The following is a 15,657-nucleotide window of genomic DNA, read 5'->3' as shown; positions in this document are numbered from 1 at the left end:
CTGAAAGTGTTGCTGTGCAATGCCAGGTCAATGATTCATAAGACCACTGCCATCCATGACTTGATCATGGATGAAGGACTTGACCTGGCATGTGTAACAGAGACTTGGTTGGATGAAGCAGATGGGCCTGTCCTTGCCGCTGCTTGTCCACCAGGTTTCTCTTACGCACAGCAACCCAGGTCATGTGGGCGGGGAGGGGGGGTTGCAGTGATTTTTAGGAAGTCATTAGTTTGCACCAGGCGTCCTATTGGGAAGACCCAGTTTTCTGAGTGCATGTTCTGGAAGTTGGGCAATAGGGGCAGTACAGGATTCCTTTTGGTGTACCGACCTCCCCACTGCACCAAGGATTCCCTGCCCGAGCTGCTTCAGGTCGTGGCGGATGTTCTCCTGGAGACACCTAGCTTGGTCGTCCTAGGGGATTTTAACATCCATGCCGACACGACCTTACAAGGGGCCGCTCGGGACTTCGTGGAAAGCATGGCCTCCATGGGGCTGTCCCTGAATAAGTCTGGCCCAACCCATAGCTGCGGACATGCCTTGGACCTGGTGTTTACCTCTACGGATGTTGGTGATCTGACCCTAAGTAAAAGTGAAACGAAAGAAGTGCCATGGTCAGACCACTTCCTGGTGCAACTGGACTTCTCTGCGACCCATCCCCTCTGCAGGGAGGTGGGACCAATTCGGATGGTCCGCCCCGCCACTTAATGGATCCAAATGGTTTCCAGAGAGTGGTAGGGAATGCTTTATCCCATGTTGATGGCCTTTCAGCCGATTCCCTGGTGGCCCGCTGGAATGTGGAGTTAACCAGGGCTATTGACTGTTTGGCTCCGAAGCGCCCTCTCCGATTGCATGGAGCCCGGAGAGCCCCGTGGTTTTCCACGGATCTGAGGGCAATGAAACAATCGTTGAGACGGCTAGAGCGCCGGTGGCGGATAACCCATTCTGAATCTGACCGGACACAGGTTAGAGCTCAACGTCGAGCCTACCAAGTGGCGATAGCGACGGCGAAGAAGACTTTCTTCACCGCCTCTATTGCATCTGCAGAAAACAGCAGCAGGAGACTCTTTCAGGTGGTTCACAATTTAGCGGAACCACCTGTAACATCGGGGCCCAGTACGGGCCACAGGTTCTCCTGCAATGATTTTGCAAATTTTTTTGCAGATAAAATCGCTCAGATTCGGGAAGAAGTAGACTCCACCGTGGGAGCAGGGCCGGGGCGGGAGAGTGCTAGAGTCCTGTCTGGTCAAGTTGTGTGGGATCAATTCCAATCTGTTACCTCCGAGGATGTGGACAGGCTGCTTGGACGAGTGAAGCCAACCACCTGTCTCCTGGATCCTTGCCCATCCTGGCTTATAAAAGCTAGCCGGGAAGGACTGGGCGATGGGCTTCGTGGGGTGGTGAATGCTTCCCTCCGTGAGGGAGCCTTCCCAGACCCGCTGAAAGAGGCGGTTATTAAACCGCTTCTTAAAAAACCATCTCTAGATGCTGCCACGATGGCCAATTATCGCCCAGTCTCAAACCTTCCATTCTTGGGCAAGGTGATTGAGCGAGTGGTTGCTGAACAACTCCAGGCACGCCTGGAAGAAGCGGACCATTTGGATCCCTTCCAGTCGGGATTCAGGCCTCATCATGGGACTGAAACTGCCTTGGTCGCACTGGTTGATGATCTCCGGCGGGCTAGGGACAAAGGTGAGAGCTGTTTCCTAGTTCTGCTGGATCTCTCAGCGGCGTTTGATACCATCGACCATGACATCCTTCTGGACCGTCTTGAGGGGCTGGGAGCTGGGGGCACTGTCATACAGTGGTTCCGCTCCTTCCTCCTGGGCCGTGTTCAGAAAGTGGTGGTGGGGGATGAGTGTTCAGACCCCTGGGCTCTCACTTGTGGGGTGCCTCAGGGTTCTGTCCTCTCCCCCATGCTTTTCAACATCTACATGCAGCCGCTGGGAGGGATCATCAGGAGGTTTGGGCTGGGTGTTCATCAGTATGCAGATGATACCCAGCTCTACCTCTCTTTTAAATCAGAACCAGTGAAGGCGGTAAAGGTCCTGTGTGAGTGTCTGGAAGCGGTTGGAGGATGGATGGCGGCTAACAGATTGAGGTTGAATCCTGACAAGACAGAAGTACTGTTTTTGGGGGACAGGAGGCGGGCAGGTGTGGAGGATTCCCTGGTCCTGAATGGGGTAACTGTGCCCCTGAAGGACCAGGTGCGCAGCCTGGGAGTCATTTTGGACTCACAGCTGTCCATGGAGGCACAGGTCTAATCTGTATCCAGGGCAGCTGTTTACCAGCTCCATCTGGTACGTAGGCTGAGACCCTATCTGCCTGCAGACTGTCTCGCCAGAGTGGTACATGCTCTGGTTATCTCCCGCTTGGACTACTGCAATGCGCTCTACATGGGGCTACCTTTGAAGGTGACCCGGAAACTACAACTAATCCAGAATGCGGCAGCTAGACTGGTGACTGGGAGCGGCCACCGAGACCATATAACACCGGTCTTGAAAGACCTACATTGGCTCCCAGTACGTTTCCGAGCACAATTCAAAGTGTTGGTGCTGACCTTTAAAGCCCTAAATGGCCTCGGTCCAGTATATCTGAAGGAGCGTCTCCTCCCCCATCGGTCTGCCTGGACACTGAGGTCCAGCTCCGAGGGCCTTCTGGCGGTTCCCTCACTGCGAGAGGCCAAGTTGCAGGGAACCAGGCAGAGGGCCTTCTCGGTGGTGGCGCCCGCCCTGTGGAATGCCCTCCCATCGGATGTCAAGGCGATGGACAACTACCTGACATTCAGAAAACATCTGAAGGCAGCCCTGTTCAGGGAAGTTTTTAATATGTGACATTTTAGTGTATTTTTCATCTCTGTTGGAAGCCGCCCAGAGTGGCTGGGGAAACCCAGCCAGATGGGCGGGGTACAAATAATAAATTATTATTATTATTATTATTATTATTATTATTATTATTATTAATTATGCTGGCTTCTTGAAGTCAGGATTTTTGTGATACTCTTCTGAATTATAGCAGCTTTCCAAATCCTAAATACCTGGGGAGGGGCCAAAACCTCATATTGGAGAACATACTGTGCATGGAAAAGGTCCCAAATTCAATCACTTGCCTCTCCAGGTAGAGCTGGCAAAGACTTTGACACCCTGGAGAATCAGTGCCAGTCAGTGCAGACAATACTGAGCTAAATGGACCAATGAACTGGACAGACCAATGATCTGTCTCTGTACATTGCAGCTTCCTATGTTTCTATTTAAAAAAATTAAGGTTCTAGCCTTTAATTCTCCAGAAGAATTGTTTGCAGGCTGTTTAAATACAATATCTCATTCATCTCACCAGCAGTTTAAATAAAAGATTTAAAGAGGCAATCTCAAAAGAAAACATTTCCCAAACAGCTGTGATTCAGTACTTTTGCAATGCTTTTTCTTTCCCCAATACTCCTTTCTATTCTTTTGCTTTTAAAAAAATGGAGGTGCACTTTGACATCAAATGAAATGTAACCAGAAAGAAAATATTAAAGAAAATGTTAAAGAAAACCAGTAAAAAACTGAGGGGTAAATATACAACATCTTTCCTACCACATTCACCAACAATTCATTCAGCTCATTTTAGTAATCTGATATTTCTTGCCTTTTACTGTGCATTTAAGAAGATACTAGTCTAGAGCTGTGTACCACAAATAGTACTGAAGTTTCTACCACCACAAATATATATATTCTGTGAGGGAATTCTTTTCTTAGAAAAAGACACTGAAGAGAGCACTTCTGTGAGGAAATCTTTGCCAACAACATAACTGACTAAAATTTATATTAACTACAGCATTTATCAGGTTCAGTAACACACACTCAATTAAGTCTCAAATGTTAAAACAAAACAAAGTTGTTCCTCATATACTTTTTAACTTGCATGACAGAGATGATTTGCAAATGGAAGCTCTCCCCCTCCTTTATTTTTACAGGGAAGCTGGGAGATGGGAAGTAAAAAGGAGGGTTATAAATGAGCACAAATATACCCTATGGGTTTGAGGCATATCTATCTTTATCACAACTAAAAAAAGAATCATATTTCCAATTTGCCTCCATAAGGTATTATAGGTTTTTTTTATTTATACAAATAAGACACATCCTTCAGAGAGTATCATTTCATTACACCCTGAATAATAAAAATATGAATGTAGAAACATCTGCATATTCCCTTATCCTAGGTTAACTATAGACAGCAATCAAAAGTTGTAGATGAACTGCTGCACCTTGACATTTAAACCAGGAAATCTGATATGGAAATCTACCTAGAATATATTGCCCACATATATAATAGTATCAGTTATGGAAATTACTGTATTTAAGTTAATCTCAAGCACTATACATTTCTGGAAGCTATTTCATTTAAATGAAAAACAATGTTTTAACATCATAAACATTTAAATTCATTTTTAGCTTCAAAGTAATTATTGCTGCTCTCAGATTGTGAGCAGCAATCATAAAATAAAATGTCCAGAAATTGCATTTAATAAGAAATTGGACAAAGTATTTTGCATGCCATTACTGAATAAATAGCATCTGTGTATAAGCACTCACCTATAACAGTCTCTTACTCATCGGTAGCTATGCTATTTATGCAGGGATTCTTAAAATGGCGTCTGGCAGCACTGCATTGCCTCATTCCTATACTGAAAGCTAAAATGGTAGCAATTTATTCAATAACTATGTCCCTTGTTTAAACAGCAGTACTGTATTCAAAGCAATCACCTCGGTAGCAGAAAAAATAGTAAAAGATGACACAGTGATATCTGACAACCTAATGTGTAACTAAAATTCAGAAGACAGGGAGCTCTATGAAGTCACAGGTTACTAAGGAAATCCTTCCATTTTAGATGCTGGCTTCAGTTTGCATGTGCAAGCACTGAAAATGTTTCTCCAGCTACCCTGCAAAAAGCCTAATGTGTATTAAATTTAAATAATACTGACAATACGTACAAGACAAATTAAGCAGTTTATATCCAGATGCATACATACATTTTAAATGTGCTTTTTCCTTAAAAGCATGAGAAAGTGGTAATAATGTTCACATATTACAGGATCTTGCAAGCAACTGTTTAATTAATACTTATATGGCATAATAGGTTTCTTATAATACTAACAGCTCAATCCAATGGAGAAGCTGACATGCCTAAGCCAACTCTGGCTGAACACCTCCAAAATATGGAAACATAACTGAGTATATTCCTTTGTGCACAACCAACACTCGATTAGTGCTGTGAATATTACCTCAAGATAAAGGTTTCTTTTTATCATATTTTGAATCACTCAACGTCATGGGCTCTGACAATAAATTGTTATCACTGAAGGGAAAAAACATGTCTGATTGTAGCAAAATATGTTAACCTCAGCTTATATGTAACAGATTCTGTGGGGGGAATACATTGGGCCCTGGTTTCTAACAACAGGTTTTGAAAGTCCAATCTTAAGGCCTAGTGCACCTATTTTGTGGTGCTATGTAGAGAATTTGGTACAAGCACAGCTCCCAGAATACCAAGATGCCATCTGGGGCTCTTTAAGTTGATACTCTTGGCTCAACAGAATCTAGGGCATAGCTGGCACTGAGACTTATCACTCTAGAGCGGATGACTACAAAGTAGCACCTGTCTTAGGGAGGATTGAATTTCTTTTATTTCTTGCCAGGTATAAAACAAACATGGCTGCTTTTCTGAACGAGGGAGGGGGGAGAGTGGCCATTATACAGAGAAGCTCATGTACACAGATGTTAAATTTACAAATGTGTTGGAAATCCTAGGGACTCTTTTGCATATGGTTCTTCCAATGTCAGCAAAGCAGCTGCTGAAGGGGGGGCGGGGAGAAGCATTCCTTTTTGGACTCTTTACATAAGGAACCCTTTCCTTTCCCTGCAATGTCAAATGCTATCAATAAGCTTACCCACTTCCATTTAGCTCAAAACTAAAATAATACTGCTACTCAGAATGAAAGGCATGTGGTCTTTTTAAAGCTAATGTTTTTATTTTATTTTCTAAACCAGAACGCTTTGTTTTTCGGTTCTGTTCTCTGCAGAGTCAATTACAAAAGTAACCGAATGATGTCTAAATAATGGTGGTGAATTATATTCATACTGGCCAAGCTAAAAAATATGTAGCTGCTAAAAATAAATAAATTGGAATTATAATACTTCCTTATTGCCAAAACTATTGTTTTCTATCAGAAGACCAAATCACAGCTATGTTGCTTCATACAAACTACAGTGAACAACAAAACTTTCAAGATTCAGTACTGTCTGGGCAAAAAGATTTAAGTATTCATCTACCCACCCTCTGTTGTTTAAAGACAAAAACATCACCTGGCTCAAAAAGGGTGGGATGGGATGGCACACCGTGCTTCTAAGGATATGACATCCATAAAAGTGACTGTTATATTTTGCAAAAACATTTCTTTTTAATTGGAATTCCTCAGTTTGGCTGAATTTGCTTTACTTTGATGGAACAAAGATGGGAGAAATTTCCAGAAGGCCTCTCTTAGCCTTGCTACAGTATTTGCCAATCTTTAACCTATCTTGTTTCTATTGGCTCAGGCTCTCGAAAGAGCAGCATGATTGGTCTGATCTGGAAACAACACTGCTGTCTCTCCTTGCCTCAGACATCTTGCTGCAATGCAGACATTTATATTTTGTGAACTATGAAAGAATTAGCATTTGAACATTTAAAAGGGTGAACTTCAGGGGACTTGTGATGCTGTGTTTCATTATGTGCACAAGGGTAGTCCATGCAAATATGCCTCCCCCTGTCAACAATACCTCTGAAGGTGCAGATTTGAGACACATCCTTCTTCAACAAAACCTAGGGGAGCCATTTTAATTCAAGCTCATTTTCTCCAGCTTCTTCATAAGATCATATTGTGTAATGTTAAGATTCCACACCCAGCTGCTAATGTGTAATAAAGTGCTGCAAGAAAAATACATCTGAGCACAGTTTTGACAACCACTGGAACTAAACATTTAAGGTATATTGGTAATAAATTCTAAAATAGCATAAAAGCCCGATAATAAATGTCAGCTTCTTTAGAAATGGGGGGAGGGGAAGAGAATAATCTGAATTAGGTATTCTTAATGGTACATACTTTGGAGCTTTTCAACAAGCGATAGAGCTTAAGGACAAAATCATAGTAAAAGGGATACTAGATAGCAGTTTATAATCATCATGAGGCCCCTGCACAAATGGTGACAAGGCATTCTTTCAGAAGATACATTTGTATAATATTGTGAATTGCACTGTTACAAAACAATGCACAAACTGAACACACAGCAGAGTGTAATGCTGTGAGAAAATGTTAAATGAAAAGCTGCTTGTTGAGACATGCATACAAAATGTCTCAGTTCCAGATTATTTTAAAAGCACAAGATACTCAAAAGTGGTTCTAAAACCAAATTTCATGCTGGATGATATATCATAGGATAACAAAAGCATAGAGTTACTGAAGGATAGCCTTATAACAATGTAGTAAATTACTTTGCTGAGAACTAGCACATTCATCACACTTCAAAAGCCTGAGGAAAGTCTGAATTGAGCTTTAACCTGCAAATGCATTAATTAAGGGGGTCTAGGAACAAAGAGTAAGCAGAATTTTGTTTTCAGAGGAAAACAGGAAGTATACATTTCATGTGTGGCAGAACATTGTGAAAAGCACTCTGTTTGAATGAACAGAATTTTGAGAATACAATAATATTTATTTTTACTGAATCCACAAAAATTCACTAGCTGGATTAATTTTGCCCTGTTAAAAGCAAAAGATTGAGAACTGTTTAAAATTATCAAAGAATAGTATACAAGTTTACTTACCAAGTGTTCAAGCAACCATCTCATTTTTCCCAGTAAATAGGATACAAGAAGCTGGCAGATTTGGGATTTGACCAAAAGGAAATTTTTGAAATAATTACGTAGCATCATGCCAAAAACCAGAAAAGCCCGAAAAGGAGGAAAAAAATGAACATGTAATGCTCTCATGAACCACACATGATTTTATATCACTCCACCTCTGAGAACTGTGCCTGATTTTTTACAGAAGAGAAAAGCACAGTTAAAAAGTCAAATCATTTTATCTGTACTAAATAAAAGGTAGATAATAGTTAAAAATTGAATTGTCTTTAAATAAGTAAGACACAGGAAGAGATGCATAGCTATGCCTGGTGGATTCAGACCTAGACCTTAACTATTTCTAAAACCTACAATAAGAAAGTCATTTTTAAAGAGACAGCTTGTAAGCTATATATTCTCATCCAGAAAAATGCACACACTGCTTCTAAGGATCCTGTTAAAAAAGAGAGAGTTAAATATCCATTTTAAGTTAAGGCAAAACTGCACAAAAAACATGATGCAATAGCAATCCACCAGTTAGGCCCAGTATCTTCAATCTACCATTAGCACTATTTACTGCAGTCTAGGCTGCTAAAAATCCCATATTTTATCAGGGATAACTTAGCATAGCTCTTCTTTTCACTGTTTGAAAAGGTAAACTTGCCTGTTCTGCTGTCTGCCATTATCCCTGCTTGTCTCCCTGTAGGGCAGTTAAATGCATCTGCTCCCTAGCTTCCATTTTCTCTTCAGCAGGCATGTGACACAACAGACAATAGTGCAGGCAAACTGCTCAGATACAGAAAGCTGCTTTGGAAGAACAGTATCTTGACAAACTCTAAAAACCACCATCCCCTTGTGAAGAGGTATGTATGCAAACGTTTTGCGAGTCTGTAAAATAAAGCTATGGCTAATGGCTACTAAACCATGTGACCCAAGAAAGCAAATTTAAACATTTTCAACTTAATAAAGTGCTGTGGGGTGAGTTTTGCGCGACAAATCACAGAGAATCACACTGTTAAACCACAACTCATAGGTTTTAGAGGAAAAAAATGTAAAAAAGTAAAGCTTACCTCTGTGGATGCATTGTTAACACAGTGTTATGTCAATACTTATAAAACATGGAGGACAGGCTCTCAGTACTCAGACAGAAAGGGCTTGGCACTTCAGCTTGATGATCTGTCTTCCTAATAAAAGCTAATCCTGGATTGGCTACTTTGGAAAATCTGAATGTAAAGCTTCAGGGGATTGGCTGAAACACTTCCTGAGCTATTATCTTTGTGCAGCTCTGGCAAGCAGGAGCCATCCTGTGCACAGAGAAGACAGGCTAAACTAGGCCTGTTTCAGCAAAAGAAACTTAAAAAAAGAGCCACACACATACAAACTCCTTGCAGAAAGCAGATTTTCAAGAAGAATAAAGTGAACACTAAGTGCTAGTCTAAATAAAGAATTTCTCAAACCACATCTGTTGCTTCTGCTTGAGGTTTTCTAAACATGGAGGTTTCCCCAGGTCACAAAAGCTGTTTTTGCTACAGAGAAACAGCGATTCTGAATAACACTGTGAAAAGCACACTACATAAAGGAAGGAAAATGTTTTGAAGCAGAACACACAGACACAGATACAGTCAGATACACAAACATATAATAAAGGATCAAGGTTAGTGCTGTAGTTCATCTATTATATAACATCTACACAGCTCAAAAAGCAAATATGATTCTCTCTCCTACACACACACAGAACACACACACACACACACACACACACACACACGATTGCCGTGAGCTGTAAGAACCCACATTCTGGATTTTTACCCAACATATGTTGCAGTGCCTAACAAAAGTTGGATTATTAACCAGGATTCTGATTTCCTAATCACTTACAATGTCCCTTTCCTAATTAAATATAAAGGATGCAGAAAATAGCTACGTTTTTCAGTAGTATGCTGCATGCTGTTTTCACAAACTGCCCTTCCCTCATCCCTAAGGCCTTCTAAAGTTGTCAGTTAAACAAAAATCTCGCTTGCCTATTAGTCTGCTGCAGCTGCAGCTTCCTGTCCATTAACCCTATCACATTCGGCTCTTTTTAAGATGCAGGCCTTGTGAAGAGTTGAGTTTCAGTGTGTGGAAAAATACCAGAGCTGCTTTCAGAGCAGGGAGGAACAATGGGAGTGCAGTCTGAATTTAGAAACATTTCATGTACAGCCCTCATTTAAACTAGGTTTCTAAAAATGGGAAGCAATTTTAAAAGGTTGTTTTAAAAGATAATTTATTTACAGTGCAATTCCGAACGTAACTACTAATAAGTAACCACTGTTGTTTATCAATGGTACAGGTAAGTATACACAGGACACTGTAGCCAAAACTGGATAGCCTGATTTGGGGCCAGTTCTTAAGCACTTCTATGTGTGTGAAAAAGACACACACCTAGGCTTCATTCTTTTCCAAAACAGCCAGTATTTCAGTTTTGCTACGATAGGCCATAAAAGATGTTGTTATGCTGAGGGAAAGGAAATAGTTCTAGATGAAACATTTCAAAGAACAGGTTTTCACACAGGTTCTCCAGTAAATGCTTACATTTATGCTGACCTTTTTCTGTATTCACAGCTAAAACAGTTAAGAAAACAAAAAGCCCCAGCTGCACCTACAAATTACCATGCAAAGAAACGTGTATACGAAAAGTGAAAGGCATATTAGCAACCTTGTATATGAACAGACCAAAATAAGGAAGTGTGAGTTTGCTGAAAGCAATTAGTAAAGAAAATAAAGAGTTCTGAGTATAAACCTCAAATAATATATAGAAAAGCCATGGGAGCAGGGAACCGATAAGCACAGGTGGGTAGGTACACAAGCAAGCAACAGCATTCTGTGGCCGCAAAATAGAAAGGCTAGCAACCAAATTAAATCTATTTCTTAACTGCCCCGCCCCAATCTCAACACTCAGTAATGTAATCAAAGTTAAGACCGAGGGATGAACGGACACGGACACACACACACACACACACCTTTTGATTGTGGATTTCACTAAATCACATGTGCATAATCCAAGGCAAAGAAATAATCCTAGGCTCTCTTGCCTCATGCTGTGGCCATGCTTTTCTAAGATAACCATCATCTTTACACTTCACAGGAAAACTCAGTGCTTATGCCACTAAGAAGATGTATGTCCTTCACCAAGGCTGTTTTTCAGGCTATACCAGCAAATTATGTTTAATACTGATTTGATATACAAAATTCTAGTTTCTGCGAGGCAGAAGCTTTTTGCCTTTCAAAACCTAATCAATTTTTCAGGATGGTGAGCAGCAAAACTCAGAATGTACCTTCACAGTTTTTGTCCATTTTCAAAATGCAGCAGGAACTGAACAATATAATAAAGGGGAAATATATATGCCACTTAACCATCTTCAGTGGAAACTAAGATAGGCAATTTCTGAGCAATTTTGCTAACCCAAGCAAAATCCCAAAGTGTTTAAGGGCAGTAAAATGTCCCCCAATGAAGCCATGTGTATTGTGTCAGAAGGGCACATTATCTGCTTCCCTGTGTCATTCATATATGGCATTTTTAAACCACAATTGCCTGAAACAAAAAGGCCCCCAAGTGCCAAAAATCTACAGATTTCATTGAATCTTTTTGCTTGTGAAATCTTTTGTGAACATTAAAAAAAAAATTGTGGCTAAAACTTGGGGACATTGTTTACTACTCTGTACGTGACAATATATTAGAAATAGGTCTACATATGTGCAAATTCAACAATGAGAAGTAAAGTAAGCCTACAGCTTATGTGGGGGTTATGTTCCAGGGATTGTGTCTAAAGTCAAAATTCCATATAGTTAAAACACGCTAGGTTCAATGGTGGGTGGGATTGCTAAAGTCATTTTTCCTGGAACCCCACCTCCTTTTTAACCCCCTTTTTTGCCAAGCTAAATGTGCACAAGTTAAATGTGTGTAAATTGTGGGCTTGCTGTACACCAGTGGGGGTGGAATTTTTAACCCCATTTTTGCAGCAAGAGGGAGCTGGAAATAGCAAATCTACTAGGTTTTCTACTATCTGAGAGCAGAATACTCCTGGAATGCTGTGTCCTGTTCTGGGCTCCACAAATTAAGGAGGGTGTCGGTAAACTGAAACGTGTGGGCAGGAGGGCAACCGATCTAATAAAGGGTCTGGAAACCAGGTCTGATGAGGAACAGTTGACGGAGCTGGGTATTTTTAGCCTGGAAAAGAGGAGACAGGAGATATGAAAGCCATGTAGCTTAGGGGGTGTCACATGGAAGATGGAGCAAGCTTGTTTTCTCCTGCTCTTGAGGTTAGGACTCAAACCAATGGCTTCAAGTTACAAGGAAGATTTCAACTAAACATCAGGAAGAACTTTCTGACAGTAAGATCTGTTTGACAGTGGAAGGGACTCCCTTGGAAGACTGTAGACTCTCCCTCTTTGGATGTTTTTAAGCAGAGATTGGATGGCCATCTGTCTTGGATGCTTTGGTTGATATCCCTACATTGCATGGGGTTGGACTAGATGACCCTTGGATCCCTTCCAACACTGCAATTTTATGATTCTGTGCATGTTTATATCCAGGAGTCTCAAAGACAGTTTTTATAATTTTAGGATACCCAATGTGGTGCCCTTCAGAGGTTCCTGGACCCCAGCTTTCATTAATCCAAGCTAGGGAATCATGATTAGTCTAGCAACATCTGGAGGGCACCTTGTTGGCAACTCCTGATAAAAGTACAGAAACCTATGTTTCTAATCTAAATGCAAAGGAATAGGCGGTGACAACCCACACAGGATCAAATTCATTCCCTACAGGAGAAAGAAGGAATCACCAGATAGTACTGCTAATCTATGGGATATTATTCAGTATTTGAAACTACTGAATAATAAAAGACCACACACTTAATCTGAATTCTTTATTATTATTCTGGTAATTCTTTGTATCCAGTGGTTTTATAGATCAAACAATAATCCAATAGGAGTTTATATCAGATAGTTAGAAATCTGGTCGTGTTTTAGAACACTACCTTAAGAAAAACACTTTAAGATAAGAATCAGGAACGTAAGAAGAGCCTGCCAAAACCCCTTTAGCTCTACCTCACCTCCTCTTCCCAACATGGTCAACTGGTACGAGTGTTGTGACAGTGAAGATCACTAAAAAGGACAAAAAAGCACAACCAGCCTCTTCCCACAATCAACATATAACACATACAGCTGTCGCGTTTTCAAATGGCTGCTATACTGGAGAGTAAAGGACTGAAGTTTGAAGGTATGGTTATGGTCTGAAGGAATAGGAGGGCACCACCTTGCTAAAGCTAAGCAGGACTGGGTCTGATCAATGCCTGCCTGGGAGGCCTCCAGGGAACAATGTGTATGCTTCCTTGTGTTCCATGTTAGAAGAAAGGAGGAATATAAATGTAAATAATAAACAAATAAATACACTCGCTCTTAGATAGGGAGAGACTGAAAGCACAGTAATGTTCTATCCATGTAATGGGAGAGCCTGAACATAGACATTAGACAACCAACACTGTACAGTAATGGACAATTATAAAGTGTGCTTCCTGGTGGTAGATGGGGGGGCGGGGGGGAATCCAAACAGTAAAACATGCAAACCAAAGGGATCAAATCATTGCAGGTAGAGAAAGGAAAGAATATTCCTTTAGTTCTGCAGTACAAGACAATGCTGCTCATGTAGTATAACACATTTCTTGGAAATACTTAGCTACAGCTTTAGTGTGCAGTTGTTTCAATAATATATGACATTTCAAGAATGGGGGGGCACGAATCAATAGGCAAATGTCTTTGAAGTCTGATGCTAACATGGAATGCTAAGCCACATACTAGGCATGTGGGGAACCTGTGGCCTTCCAGTTGCTACTGGATTACAAGTCCCATCAGCTTCAGCCAGCAAAGCCAGTGGTCAGGGATGATTGTGTGAGGTGTATTCCAACAATGCCTGAAGGCAACAGGTTTTCCACCTCTGCCATAAACAATAGTTTTGTAAGCCACTTGGTGCATGAGCTGTGCGTTCTGAGTGCTTTGCTCCTTCCCTTTGTATGAATCATAGAATTGTAGAGTTGGAAAGAATACTTAAGGTTGCAGGAATCTCCACACACTATCCCCCATCCAATTTAAATCCATACCAGACCCTGTTTAGTTTTGCAAATGTGCTAGCAGTTTTATTGATGCACCACTAGGAAGTCAACAAACCATGACGGGGGTTTGTTTAGCATCATGTATAAACCTGTACCTAGGGTAGCTTTTGCCCTAAACACACACACACAATCACTAACAGCAAATCATGGTTTAAGGCTAGCTGGAGATCAGGGTTTGTTCTGGCGAAACAAAGTACATTTGGGTTCAGACGTCACACTAAGCCCTTGGTGGTTTGTTTACCTACTTGCACAAAGGAAGGGGTGAAACAGAAAGTGCACAAGCTACATGCACAGTGTGGCTTACTAAAACATAGCTTTGGCTTAGCATTTATATGTAATCACCACTTGTAAAACTGCAATGGTGCTTTTCTAACAATGAGAAATGAGCAACTAATATTTACTTGAATTATTACATCCTGAGGGGGAAAGAATATTATGGGAATGTGGCTATTTTTTGCACCATGAATTCATTTTATGAACTTTAAACAGATATCTAATTTGTACTGGACTGGACACACGTTCCAAGCACAATTGCCCCCAGCGGACTGCACACCCATATTAACACCAAAATGGCTGTTAGCAGCAGTGTCAGTGCTGTAGACAAAGCTTTTTTTGCCTTGCCCTGTCTAATACAGAGGAGCATTTTGCAAACTGCACATGTAGCTCTTATTTACTCTTGGTGCTTTAAAGTTTTAATCATTCAGAAGCCAAGAAAGAGAGAGAGAGTGAGTCCACTATGGAGGCTGCCCGTGTGGCTTTATTTCACTGGCAGCTCTGCTTCAGTGTTATTCATATCAAGAACAACATTCCCAAACAAATACAACTGGTATACAGTTTGATTCTCTGTGGGAAAGACATCCTGGCTCTGGGAGTGCAATGGCGCTGATGGTGGCTGGGCACATAGCCAAAGTGACACATTCAGTCCCTGGAGGGAGGATTTGGTCACATATCAGCTAGTAATTTAATAGCAGCAATAGCTAGATGGGGCCTCAAGTTCTGCTCTTCTAAAACAACAAAATGCTTTACTGAGCTAAAGCAAAGGGCTTTTAAGTGCCAGTAAAAACAAAGACTAATTGGGGAGCCCTCTCAGGTAGTTCATGTTGTTTTGAACTCAAAGGCAAACAGCAGATTTATTTCACTATGGTAAACATATCCTTTAAGTATTTTAAATTAGGAAAGTGGAAGAAATATTGGAGCTTGATCTTCCCTCATTTGATCTTGCATGCTAAGTCCCAAAAAGAATGAGAGGCAAAAGTACATTTTATTGGAACAATATATGTTGTTGAAAGCAAGGAAGCTTTTCATGCTTCAAGCTAAGGCAACTGAAAAAACCCCTGCTGCAATCAGTGAATGAAGTGTCTTATCCTGTAATAAAAGGCCATTAAAATGCATGGCCTACTGCAGGATTAGCCAATTGCTTTTCCTGGGGTGTGGCTATTTGAGAGTGTAGGCTGCAGAAAAACAACAATGAAATGGGAAGGACAGGCAGGAAGGCGGAAATAGAGGGCTAAAGTCAGAGATGTTAATCAGTAGCAGTCTGAAGAACCCAAGTGGTAAAAGATGAAGTGGGGGTTGAAAACCATGAAAACAAAGCCTAGAAAGAAACAGAAGGTTGTGGGAGAAGAGGTTTTTTTTTTTAATCAACCACAAGCCAGTAGA

The 15,657-nt window shown here is 41.1% G+C and overlaps 1 protein-coding gene across 13 annotated transcripts in view; it reads right to left on the bottom strand.

Moving 5' to 3' along the window:
* Positions 1-15,657, bottom strand: part of ZMYND8 (zinc finger MYND-type containing 8) — a 91,586-nt gene that overhangs the window by 56,579 nt on the left and 19,350 nt on the right. For 2 of the 13 annotated variants that reach the window (XM_079978933.1, XM_079978929.1), the window contains exon 1: positions 8,923-9,045. The exons of 4 other annotated variants lie outside the window; for them this stretch is intronic. In XM_079978933.1, the coding sequence (XP_079835059.1) occupies positions 8,923-8,936 (14 nt within the window). In that variant the 5' untranslated portion in view covers positions 8,937-9,045. Of the gene's footprint in view, positions 1-4,571; positions 4,815-7,837; positions 8,497-8,516; positions 8,718-8,922; positions 9,548-15,657 lie in introns of those variants that run through there. 7 more of the 13 variants (XR_013839625.1, XM_079978932.1, XM_079978940.1 and 4 more) reach the window with 7 other exon arrangements.

This window comes from Podarcis cretensis (assembly GCF_951804945.1).
Source record: "Podarcis cretensis genome assembly, chromosome: 6".
In the NCBI taxonomy this organism is placed as follows: domain Eukaryota; kingdom Metazoa; phylum Chordata; class Lepidosauria; order Squamata; family Lacertidae; genus Podarcis; species Podarcis cretensis.
The sequence above is the reverse complement of the archived record's forward strand: the minus strand, read 5'-3'. Positions and strand labels throughout refer to the sequence as shown.